This window comes from Limulus polyphemus, unplaced genomic scaffold (genome assembly GCF_000517525.1).
Source record: "Limulus polyphemus unplaced genomic scaffold, Limulus_polyphemus-2.1.2 Scaffold1939, whole genome shotgun sequence".
Classification (NCBI taxonomy): domain Eukaryota; kingdom Metazoa; phylum Arthropoda; class Merostomata; order Xiphosura; family Limulidae; genus Limulus; species Limulus polyphemus.
Window position 1 is genome coordinate 150,030 of NW_013667549.1, and position 13,779 is coordinate 163,808.

General features: G+C 32.8%; 1 protein-coding gene across 2 annotated transcripts in view; it reads left to right on the top strand.

Moving 5' to 3' along the window:
- Window positions 1–4,473, top strand: part of LOC111087266 — a 74,705-nt gene extending 70,232 nt beyond the window's left edge. Inside the window, exon 4 of one of the 2 annotated variants that reach the window (XM_022393313.1) lies at window positions 1,750–4,473. In XM_022393313.1, the coding sequence (XP_022249021.1) occupies window positions 1,750–1,856 (107 nt within the window). In that variant the 3' untranslated portion in view covers window positions 1,857–4,473. The remainder of the gene's footprint in view (window positions 1–1,749) is intronic. The other variant, XM_022393314.1, reaches the window with a different exon arrangement.
- Window positions 4,474–13,779: the final 9,306 nt, after the last annotated feature.

The following is a 13,779-nucleotide window of genomic DNA, read 5'->3' on the forward strand; positions in this document are numbered from 1 at the left end:
GGCTACAAACGCGCCCCTCTGTAATAATGCTACTGTATATTTTGCATGTAAACATGATTTTTGTATTTATAACCAAAATAATAAGGCTCTCTACCGTAGAACTTCATATTTTGTAATATTAGGGGAAACAAACGCGCCCCTCTGTAATAATGCTACTGTATATTTTGCATGTAAACATGATTTTTGTATTTATAACCAAAATAATAAGGCTCTCTACCGTAGAACTTCATATTTTGTAATATTAGGGGAAACAAACGCGCCCCTCTGTAATAATGCTACTGTATATTTTGAATGTAAACATGATTTTTGTATTTATAACCAAAATAATAAGGCTCTCTACCGTAGAACTTCATATTTTGTAATATTAGGGGCTACAAACGCGCCCCTCTGTAATAATGCTACTGTATATTTTGAATGTAAACATGATTTTTGTATTTATAACCAATATAATAAACGCTCTCTACCGTAGAACTTCATTTTTAACTTTCGCCCAGATAATAGGCGGCCAAGTCAGCTAACCAATGAATTGACTATCATTTTTGAATGTATCCACAGCTTGAAATAGAGGAAGAGAAATGTTTGGTGGTATTTGATGGATTCGAACCTGGCTCGCCAACTCCTCAATCTAGAGCTCCACCAGAGGGACGCTCTAGAATAATCTTAATTTTAAGTCTTTTTTTTAAAAGAAACATTAGTTAACAGTGATTGAATCTTTGTGTATCAATGTTTCACAAATAATGAAAGAGTAAAGAGAGTCACTAAGTATGTTAGTAATAATAATTTGATGATTTGTAATTAACTTTAAAGTATGCATACGAGTTTTTCTTCTGCAAATTTTAGTTGCTTCGTTTAGTGTTGGTCACAATTTTAACAGATTCAACTAATCTTGGCAACATTGTTTGTAGGTTAACTTCACTTGTACGTTTTAGGATATAATCACTGTAATATTCTAATATTAATCACTATTAGTGAATAGGGAAAACTGAAGTTGACTGGAAACCTTCAATGGATAAAAACTTCGAGAATTCTGCTTAATAAGTTGTTGAGGTTGAGAGTTCTCTAGGCCTGGTGTTTAGGTGCGCTCAACTCGCAATATGCGAGTCGTGGGGCCTAAACCTCTCACCAAACAAGCTTGCACTTTCAGCTATGGAGCATTATAATGTGACGATCAGTTGTTGATAAAGCGTATTTCAAATGTTTGGCCATGCGTGGTGTTCACTAGCTGCCTTCCCTCTAGTCTATCACTTCACTATTAGGGACGACTAGCGATTAGCTAATCCCTGAGTAGCTTTGCGCGAATTTTAATAAACAAACAACCAAAATAATAAGAGGTTAAACGTTTATATGTGTGTGCGTTTGTGTTAAAGATTTCTTTTCCACCAGAGGTGAAATTGAAAAAAAAGTATCAGTGACGTAGAGACCTAATGTGGACTGCAGTTTCGCCCATTCAAGGCTCATCAGCACAACTTGGGTCAGCAAACCAAAGAAATGCCACTGGACCTCTTATAATGGCGAATTTGACGAAACGTCATAACAGTATTCACATACCTCAATTGATTTAACTTACTGTAAAGTCAAAAGGACTCAAAACCCAGCAGAGGTTAAACGTTTATTTCTGAGTGTTATCTTTTTTCTTTTACGCGCTACACTTAATTGTGCTATCATAACATTTAGTCAATCCAAAGTTTTACATCTGATTTTCTTTTTTCACAAAGTAAAATGTCAAATACAGTTTGTTTGTTTTTCCAGAAGTTTTCACCGATGACTGGGGAATGTGGCACAGTGGACCGGTAGACTCCGTTAATCTCGGAATATCGCGAAAGAAACGGGACAGTGCAAGAGTGGTTGCCATGTAAAATGAGGTCTAATGAAAAAATTGACTTGTATTTTCTCTATGTGTATTGAGCAGAGTATATTCAATTCCATATTATCTTAGTTCTCAAAATGGATGAAGCACTATTGCATTTTGATGTATCTTGTATAATTGAGAGCTGACCACTGAGATTCAGCCAATAGGGTGGCCCCATTTTATCTAGTTGTATACTGAAGATTAATTGTTGGAATAAGAATTATTGTATGGTGATGAGTTTGCTAGTTTTGTTATTTGCTTAATATGAAACAAAAACTTCTAACAAATGCATGACATTCAACTAATAAACATGCGACATCTTTGAAAACTGAAGAATTCTTTCTGTTTGTCACAGTTTCGTGATGTCCATGCAGGAATCCTCCTACTGTACGCACGTTCCTAGTTTGAAATAACATACATGGTGTAGTTAGAGAATTATATATATATATGGGTTCGGTCTCAGATATATAAAAACTAGTTTGGTAATGTTACATAGCTGTAATGAGAAAATCCTGGATATAAATTCGGTTTCACAAACAATAATGCTAGTTTGGTATCTCTTGACACAGCTGTTATTAGAAAACTGTGTGTAAGGAATTCGGTTTTACAAACGTAAAACCTTCAGTTCTATAGATTGAGAAAAATATGCGTAACATTACTACTAAATTATTTTTAAAAGGTCAGACCGTAACACACACACGAGTAACGGCCATGATAACAAGCCCTTACGGATAAGTTTCTTAAAAAGCAAAACAAATTGATGTGAATACCTAAGCAACCGAGAACGCATGTGAAAAGTTTGCGTACTTTAATTATGTTACGTTAGGCCTGACAAACTGCAAATAGCTCTGCTTTAGTTTAACTATGTTAAGCTAGCACTGATAACTACAAATATCAAGTTGGATTTCACAATAGTAGATGAAAGGTATCTAGTAACTAGCCGCTATTTACTGAATGTTATCATGAACATTTGATCAGATAATTTTTTTAAACTCATGACTATTATATCACATCTATTCTGAAACGTTGTTCGGTTTACTTTTAAAGACAAAATTTAATACCTTAATATTTTTTTTGTTGTTGTTGTTTGTTTTAGCGTAAAGCTCCACAAACGGCTATTCTTGCTCTGTCCCCCGTGGGGATTGAGCCCTGAACTTTGGCGTTATAAGTCATTGAGCTTGTCGCTGAACCACCAGCGAACACGATTCAGTATATTTAACTAAAATTACCGACTTCAAAACGTTTACAGGGTTACCAGATAGTTTACGAAGGTCCACCAGAGCACTTTCGGTTGTTTATCATTTCAGTTTTGGTGCAAAATAAAAGAGATCGGGTCCTTTTGGTCTGTTCATTTCTTTCATTATATCAGGTTTTATTCAAGACAAAAAATTCATCACCATTGATTGTATACTTATTCAGCCCAATTTGCAATAACTATATAAATGACATAACGATTCAAACATGAATAGAATAAACTCGCGATCCGTAGCTCCTCCAAACCAGTCAGGTTGCTGATTTTAAGTTGACTTGAAAACAGCATCTTACAAGTGTAAATGATTTAAAATTTTCTCTAGCCATCCATCGTGCGTCTTGCATATGTATGGAGTTTATTTTAGCCAGATGTTCCTTCATTTTCTCTCATCACAAGTAAATCCTAAAAAGTACCGTTTTAACCAAACGAATTCGTAAATATATATATATAATTTATGAAAATGGCTTCTTAGTACAAACTTAAATCATAGTTTTCATAAACACGTTGATTTACTCAGATTTTTCATAATATATTGCGAATTATCAACCACATATACAATACAGATAAAACCATTCGCATGTGGCCTCCATTATTCTAGTAAAAATGAATATGCTGAGCAAACAATCATTAAACACCTACACGTTTAGTTCGGTTTTTTCAGGTCATGTTGACTTTTTCGTCTAAAATTTGCTATTTGATCATTCACTCAGCCATTGATAATGCAGACTATTGACCTTTTTCTCTATTGAGCAGATAATTGACTTTAATAACTCATTTTGTTAAATCGTAAAACTGAATTTTCGTTAGCGAAATAACTTCATAGACTATCCTTCCCAGTTAGATGGAGGTTCTACTTGATTGTTCCAACTAGTTACTCTTGTGTTTTACATTTTGTTTTCTCACATTCTCTAAGTTACAGAAGACAAAAATGCAAAGTTTTGTTATTATTTTTTCTTTTAAATGCAAAGCTGAACAAGAGATTATAATTATCTAAGTTGTGCTCACCATAAGGATAGGACCCCGAATTTTAGCATAAGTAGTGTCATGGTTAACAAAATTCTTTACAGCAGTGGAATAAAACCCGATCATGAAATATAATGAACACGAATGTAACTAACATAGTATTAACTACTATGGGTGGTTTGGAATAAATACAAAAAATCCAAATAATATGGTTTTCGTTTGAATAAAATCTCCAAATTCATGAAGTTTTCAGATTTTCTGACTAATTTTCTCACTGAAAGGTAATTACACTTAAAATACAATTTCCGTTAAGCGTATGAACTATACACGAAGTAAGAATTCACAAAAAAAATATTCGTTAATTCATATCATTAGAAACACTAACATGATAAATAAAATATTGGGAATTTAAAAACCTGCAAATAAATTTGTTTGTAATTAAGCACAAAGCTACACAATGGGCTATCTGTGCTCTGCCCACCACGGGTATCGAAACCCGGATTCTAGCGTTGTAAGTCCGCAGACATCCCGCTGTGCCACTGGAGGGCCTGCAAATAGGAATCGTAAAAAAATAAGGAAACAAGCCTGAAAATACTGTAGACATTATTTACTCAAACTACAAATTCCTATTTGACTCCACCAAATTTAATTCTACGTAGCAGCTGGCTTTTTTTTTTTCTCAAGTATGGGCAAAGGATTACTTGATATGGTAGCTAACTTTACGCATTGTAATGATAATAAACTTAGCTAGTAGCTAGCTGATACGGCTCATGATGATTTATTGTAGATATTGACTATTTGATCGCATTATTTCGAGATGTAAAATGTTAAGCTGCTGCTGGAGATTTGTTTGAAAATGCAGTGAGCATTAATAGTTTCTGTGTAACTAAATTCTCTACATGTAATGCATAGCAATGGTCAAATATATGCCTAGACTAAGACACAACCCCCATTAAGCGCGTATAAAATTTTACCATTAGAAAAGCAGCCTAAAACAGACGTCTAAAACATCGTTTTAATTAAACCTTCTTATGTTTTAAAGTAATTATTATACGAATGTGTTTAATAAAATTAATTATGTGTATTGATTTTTTCTCTCCTTCACTATAGGGGATAGCTCCCTAAAGACACCGATTGTATAGTGTACAAAGCATTGAGTATCTACATGTTACACTCATTTAATGTTATCTATTATTGACTGGTAATTCGTGTTTCAACCTGTATTTAAGCTTTTTAAAGGAACAGCAGATGTTTGTAAGAAAGCGGACTTTAAGGGATAATGATAACATCGTTCACACTACAATTATGATGCGTTTTAGCTTATATAAAATATTGAAGAAGGAAATCGAATTTCCAATACCCCAACGATCTTCGTAGTATCTTATTTATTATTCTAGAAAAGGTTTGGATGCAATATGCCAAGTTGTTTTTGTTGTAGGCTGGCAAGAGAATAATAATAATCATTACAAATGGGCCGTTTTGAGCTGATTTTCTTTTCCTTGCAAGTCTAACATGCGTACTTTTTTGGGCATTTTTATATGTGTACAGCCTTAGCAATCAATAGAAAATTATTAAAGTGTTGTTTGCACTGAATATTTACTGTTTAAGGTGCTTTTCGCCCGAACATTCAATTAGGGTTTTGTGCCATTCCTTGCGATCCCTATTATGAACCATATGGTGGTTCATAATATAACAAAGTTACCAAAACTGTTTTATGAATTGATCTTTTAGATAGAACATCTTAGTATTAAATCCATGAAGACATTAAATCTACGAGTGTTTGTTTAAGCACAAAGTTGCATAACAGTTGTGCGCACCAGAAGGACTGAACCAGGAATTTTAGCATTATATGCTCAGAAACGTACCACTGAGCCACCAAGGGCGTTCTTTTAGTGAAAATACCTTATACAAGTATATAAAAATTGGGGTCAATTAACAAAACTTATATAAAGAGATTTGACGTCTTTAAACAACCAACCATTAAAAGGAATTTCATCGTTTTCTATTCACCAGAACAACAAAAAAAAAGGATAATATGTTTATAATTGTGTTCGCACTTTGATGTAAGTAAAATTATTATACTTTTAGCTCTACTGAATTATACATAAAATATTTAAATCTTAAGAGTAGTTTAGTGTGATGTAGTTAAACATACCTTTGTTAGTTTGAAGAACAATCTAAAATTACAGATGAATAGTATAATAATAAAATTCATTTGTCTGTTACTGGTGTTGACATTATTACCAATACATACCAGGCTGATCTAACACCTGTGAAAGGTACTCAATAAAATATGTAGGCACGAAAGTTAATATTTTCAATTAATGTTATATTTGGCGATATAACTATAAAGGCATCTAGAAATAACAATATTGATAAAAATCTATATGCAATTTTTATTAAAACAAAAAAAATTGAAAGTCAATTTTATAAACTAAGTACATTCATTTTACCAATCCTAAACAAGACTACTAATAATTATGATGGCTTCAAAACAATGATGGATTATGCAGAGTATAATATGATAACACTTACCAGAACACCACTGACTCATAATGTTCAACCAAACTCAGTTCTGTATATCTTATTCAAACTGAAAACTTTTACAATCAATCCAATTTAAATTTATCACAAAACTCTGTAATATTTTTTTTTAACTACAACTTGTGCAGAACTGTTCAGAGAAACCTCTGACTAGAATATCTCAAAAGCATATTTACCACACTACCCGCCTAATTTCAGTCATTCATTATAATATGTTTGCTATAATCAGTGCTGATTATTATAATGCCCGAACTCAGAATGTGTTAGTCCACTTTTCCAATTATTTATTATTTGAACAAAATTTCTACCTAAGTTGGGCTTCTGGACATACAGTTATCACATTAGTAAAGTTAGTTCTTTTTGTTTTATCGCAATACTTGGATAAATCTAGATAAGGTGCAGAGTGTGCCATCTTTCTCTGAGCCAAAACCTAATAGTGTAAATTAATACTATAAAACACAAATACCACTTAAAAAAACATTGTCAGTGAAAGGAAATACAGCACTAGTACTACTCATTGATAAATATATATCTACAAAAACCTGACAACACCCTGCTTTCAACAGTTTTAATGTTTAAAATCAGCCCAATAGAGATAAAGTGAAGAATATAAACTGCTCTTTGAATTCTAACAACTGATTCTATTCTATATGATCCTTCTTTGATGTTTCAGAGTATATAATATATATATTAAACTGATAAATTAGTCCTCCATCCTAGTCTGAATCTTAACTGATTAAGAAGTATTTAGATTAATACTAAATCAACATCATTCTGTGACTGAGTACAAATACTCAGAAAATGACCCATCAGCTCTATAATCTTGAATCACCACTTGCCAGAGAAATATTAAAAGAAAGAAGATGAGGTGAATCATTTTTCAATATGAAAGGGTTATTTTATGCTCAAGAAGCTAATAATCACAAATTAATCAAAGTACGTTTTCTGTTAGGTCTTTTCAAGCAGGGAATAAAATAAGTTTCCCGAGCATGCTTTATGCAACATGACAAAGCAAAGGATTTTGAAATAATTTATGTGAAGTCAATAAATATGTAAAAACATCTACCAGCTGTTCTCTACTTTTAATTATGAGCTTTTGGTCTTCTTAACAGAGCCTTCATCAGGTAACAATGTACTGAATAATACAAATTCATTTATATGTGGAACTCTTTTTAAAACCAGGTGTCTAAAGAATAATCCTAACAATAACATTATCAACCATTTAGAAACGGAAGAAAACAAATTATGACAAGTACACAGTTAACAATCAAACATTGAAACTTTTATATAAACTGATCAATGGAGGCTTGGTATACAAGGAAAAAATGATTTTTTCTTTCCACTGTGATTGTCAGGTTGTGATCCATTAGTAGTTGAAACAGGTTGACCATATAATGTACAGTATATCATCATACACCAAGCCTCAGGAAAAAAAAGGATAATTGATAAACTTAACATCATCATAGTCTTCATAAGTCCTTCTACACTACATGATATTCTTACAAAAGTAAAATCCCCAGTTCCCAATCCTCTCACAAAAACATGGTTTTCAGCATTCAGTTTGAGTGTAATAAACTACACATCGTAGACACACAATGATCATTACAGGTAAGATTCAAAGAACACAAAAGCAATTATAAACACTTTGTTACATAATACACATCAGCTATAGCATTTCATGTTTAGAAAAACAAGCAATAATAAAAAACAGAGGAGAAAATTTCAAATGGAGAAAAAAAAATTACTGCTTTCCAAGTACAAGACAGTGGATATTAACCAAGACAATAGCCAACAACCAGAACTCTATAGACACCATTTATCAAACATATTGTTTGTCATGGTATCGACATAGCTGTAAACCTTTAATTTTTTGTGTTGTACTCCTGACCAATAATTCTATAATGTATTAATTAATTGAAATCTATACATTTTATTTTTCTATATATTTCTCATAACTGTTATTTTTTCTCATGTTTATTATATTGAAGTAATTGTTTGATCGTGCATATTTTATACAGTATGTATAAGATACATATATATGTTATTTATACAACTATAAAGACCAAGGTTTTGATTAATCAATTTACATAAATATTTAAACCATTGATTGTTAACTCTGTATTTGTCATTATTCATTTTCATCAGTTTAATAATTGATGTCAGTTATTGTTAATATTTTTGCTGAGACATCTGCCTTTAAAATGTGTTCCACATATCAATGAATATATTACTCAGTACATTATTGCTCATTGAAGGTTCAGGAAAGATGGTTGAAAAGCTCATAATTAAGAGTATTTAAAATGCAAAGGACAACTAGTGTATTTTTTACATATCAATGTACCTACATTTTGAGTTTTAAAAAAGTTACCATTAAAATTGTAAAACAGAATTAAACCAAAACCCCCAAACTCCCTCTAACTATATGGTTTTCAACAAGCATGTGTCTGAAACTTTTTTTTATGCACATTTTAAGTTCTACATACTCTACTGTAAGTGGCAAATCTCATCACCATTACATCCTGATTCCTCTGAAGAAAAACTTAGATAATCTTGTATAAAATTCTAATGAATGCATAAAAAATTATGTACTTTACCATCACACTATTGCTACCATATCAAGACCCCAAAAAGGTCATTCTCCTAATACCAGGGTTCATCAGGCTGGCTGGGATACAACTACTGGTCTAGGTACTATTTCAATTGCAGGTTACATCATCATACCAGTGAAGACCACTTAGTTAGTTTTGATATTAAACACAATCCTATTAATTTACAACTAGCTCCAAAAAACTAAATTTGGGAACGATTTGGCTGCTTATGTTGGGATTTGTGTATTCATCCCTACCTTATTTCTGTACTTTTTGCACTGCCATCCCTACATCATCCTAATTTTTGAATTTCTATTATTTGCACGAATTCATGTCTGAATAAAAACATTTAAACTGAATGATGCTATATAGTCTTGCAATGTCTACTTCTCATAAGTTTGTAACATTGACTCAGTGGCTACTTATGTAGGGAATTTTGTATGGTTTGTGTATTCATCCCTACATCTTTTTCTGTACTTTTTGTCATTGCCATCTCTACTTTTTTTATTACTTGTTTCCTCTTTTTTTAAACAACACCAATTAATATCTTATAATGAATGGCAGTTACTATGAAGGCAGTAGTTTTAGCCTGTCTGTGACGTTTAGGCAGTTCGTTTAACTATTATACATGATGTACATTTTTTGGGGGTGGTTAATGAAAGTGTTCCAAAACGCGACATTATTTTCTTAATGACCTAATATTATGTATTGCTCATCACAGTTTCATATCTCTCTTATAACAATCTAAGAGACTTTTATAAACTCCTGAGTTTGGTTTTTGAGGTTTTCAAAAGCTATTAAAATCTTCAGTTTAGCCAAAAACATTGCTAAAGTATAGAACCAGTGAGTATTGTATCAATAGCCAAATGTTCTGCTGGTTCTGGCATCAGAAGGGCTACCTCACCAATACTTTATGTTGTTTCAATGACTTACACACCAAAATGATGCATTTTAACTTGGGAAGTGCAGAAGCAGCATAGCATTTCACTAACTTCAACACATGATGTCCATCAATAGTGTAGCCTATATAATGTGTAAAGTTTAGTATACTCTAATCCCTTATAGTGATGGCACATGATGACACACACATTCGGCATGTAATGCTGTTTGAATACAAGAAGGGAAACAACGCCTCTGTACAAAGAATATCAAAGAAGTTTATGGAAATTTTTGAACATTTGTAAGTCAAAATGATGGTTCAGCAAATTTCACTCAGGTGACTTTAGCCTTAAAAACTGTGATTACAGGAGCCGACATGTTGGAATTGATATTGATGCTCTGAAGATGCTTATTGAGTCTAACCCAAGGCAACACACACTCGTGAAATGGTCCTGAAATTGCATGTCTCTCATGAAACAATGTGTAAACATCTAAGGAATGTGGGAAAACTCCATAAAGAAGGTGTTTGGGTGCCTCAAGAGATCTCCGATGATACTCGTTTCCAATGTGTGAACCTTGCTTCGTCTCTTCTGGCTAGTAATGCACCTGAACCATTTTTGAACAGAATTGTCACCAGTGATGAAAAAAGGATTCTCTACGCGAATATTAAATGCCAAAAACAATGGCTCAGTCCTAGACAAAAACCACTTCCAACCCCCAAACCTGGACTCCATTCATAGAAAGTGATGCTTTGCATTTGGTGGGACATCAAAGGAGTAATTCATTTTGAACTCTTCAATCCACAGTGAACTGTCAATGCAGAGATCTATAGTCAGCAACTGGAATGTTTAAATCAAGCCTTTCATCAGAATCGCCCTTTGCTCATCAATCAGAAAGGTGTTCTTCTCCATGGCAATGCACGTCCACATGTGGCACATTTGATGCAACATAAGATTATGGAGTTGGTTGGGTTAGGAAGTTCTTCCCCACCCACCATATTCTCCAGATATGACACCATCAGATTACCATATTTTTTATTCGCTGCAACACCGTCTTAATGGGAAAACGTATGCAAATGTGGCGAGTGTTAAAGAAGACATCGACATGTTCTTTGCTTCAAAGCTGAGTGATTTCTAAAATCAGGGCATTAACAACTTGATTTTAAGAAGAAAAAGCATCATTGATAAGAATGGAGACTATTTCATTTAATAAATGTTTTGTTTTGATACATAAGTTGTATGGGTTTTTTCTTCTATAAAAAAGTGACATTAATTTCTTGATGACCTAATATATGTCTTTTTTTTTTCAGGCCCATCCCTGATTATTAAGCACTACCACGCTTTGTGATAGATAGAAATAGAATTTTACCAGTCATAAATGTTGACTCTACTATCATAATGTGATAATAATAACAATACGAATTTCCAGTTTAAGATGCAGTTACAACAAACTAATTGATTCTTAATCATTGAATATTCAATATCTAGTCATCTTCAAAGAAGTATTTCACTAATGTCAATCCTTGGTAATATCTATTTGGAAAATCTGAGACCAAAGCTTTACTCCACTGTCACAAGAAACTAAAACGTGTTATTCTGTGTGAAATTCTGTGCTTAAGGTCTTGGACGTTGCTAGCTGTGAAAATGCTGCTGCTTTATAAAAGGATTTAGATCATTTAGTGAGCTGGGCAAATAAATGGCAGATGGATCTCTAACTCATCTTTTTTTAAGAGAAAATAATTTCAGAGTTCTTAATCTCTTCTCGTATGACAAACCCAGGCTCCATTCTAGTAACCCTTCTCTGAACCCTTTCCAACAATTCATGTCCTTTTCAAGGTAAGGAGCCCAAGACTGAACATAATACTCCAAATGTGGCCTAACCAGTGACCTATATAATGAAATAGTAACCTTTTTAGACTTGTATTCAATATTTCTATAGATACAATCTAAAATCCTATTTGCCCTACCACTAGCAACAACACACTGCTTGTATGGCTTATGAGACTAATCAACTATTACACCAAGATATCTTTCTTTCATGGTATTGTTAAGGTTATTTCCATCCAAATTATACTTATAATTCAAATTATGATAACCCACATGCATTATCTTGCATTTACTATAATTAAAAGGGATCTGATTGAGGTGTTTAAGATTGTAAAGGGAATTGATAGCATTGATGTATCATCTTTTTTCATATTTAACAATGAGAATAGTAGGACTAGGGAACACAAATATAAATTTTGGCGCTGGGAGTCATCTTCAGCTATGACAGTTTTATTTTTCTATCAGCGTGGTTGGTCTTTGGAATGGGTTGCCTTTGGATGTTGTAGAGGCAGTAAATTTAAGTGAGTGTAGGAGAAAGCTTGATAAGTATATGAATGATAATGGCCGGCTTTAAGATTTTTTTTTTATATTATCTTAATTTAGTTTAGAGGATGAAACAGGCAAGTTGGACCAATAGGTCCCATGTTGTCCCAAAAAATTATATTATATGTTATGTTAATTACAGTATGGATTGGACAAATGAGACAAGTGGAATAGTGCTTTTGTTATGTGTAGTATCTTTACTTGTTTTAATAAGTTTTAATTACACTATGGATTGAACAAGTGACAGTAAAATGGAATAGTGCTTTTGTTAACTGTAGTGTTTCTACATGTCTTTACTTGGTTTTAATAAGTTTTAATTACACCATGGATTGGACAAATGAGAGTAAAGTGGAATAGTGTTTCTGTTAACTGTAGTGTCTCTACATGTCTTTACTTGTTTTAATAAGTTTTAATTATAATAATACAGTACAGATTGAACAAGTGACAGTAAAGTGGAATAGTGCTTTTGTTAACTGTAGTGCCTTTACTTGTTTTAATATGTTTCAATTACAGCATGGATTGAACAAATGATAGTAAAGTGGAATAATGTTTTTGGTAACGTAAATTTCAGTATGTTGATATATAATCATTGTTAAGAGTGAAATAAAATTAGAACATTTCGCTATTTATATGATTACTAGCTGAGTTACCCGGCATTGCACGGTGAAAATTTAGATTTGAAATGTATAGCTCAGTATTTTTTTCAGCAATTAATCATTAAGTAGACAAAAGCTATGATGCGAAAAATAAAAAGCATTTAATCAAACAAAGCTTTATTTGAAATTAGATCGTGTTTGAGCTTGTCTTGTTCTTTGAGCCTGAAGTCGTACATCATGCTGCTCCTCTGTTTCTTGCTCTCTGTAAGTTATTTGTCTTAATTTTTGTGACTGAAGTCTGGTTTGACGTTGTTCAGAAGTTTCTTGTTGTCTATATCCAGCTTGTCTCGATGATTCTGACTGAACTTTGGCTTTGTGCTGTTCAACAGTTTCTTCCTGTCTTTGAGTAGCCTGCCTTTCAGCTTGAGCTCGAAGTCTAACTTTACGTTGTTCCAAAGTCTCTTCCTGTATTTGAGCAGCCTGTCTTGCAGCTTTTTTTTAACATCGTTTTTCGTTGTTTTTTTTTAATTTTCGAATATCCCGTTTAAGTTCCTAAAGTAAATAATTCAATTAGCAAGAATATATATTGTGTGAAATGAAAATGGCGTATTACATACTTCCTCAGTACACATATTTAATCTCATGCAAGTTTTCGACTTTTGCATTCTTCTCCTGTTTTAGCTGCTCTTTGTGTTTGCATTCTTTTAGCGGCAGAAGACTTTCCATAGAAAGGGCGTTT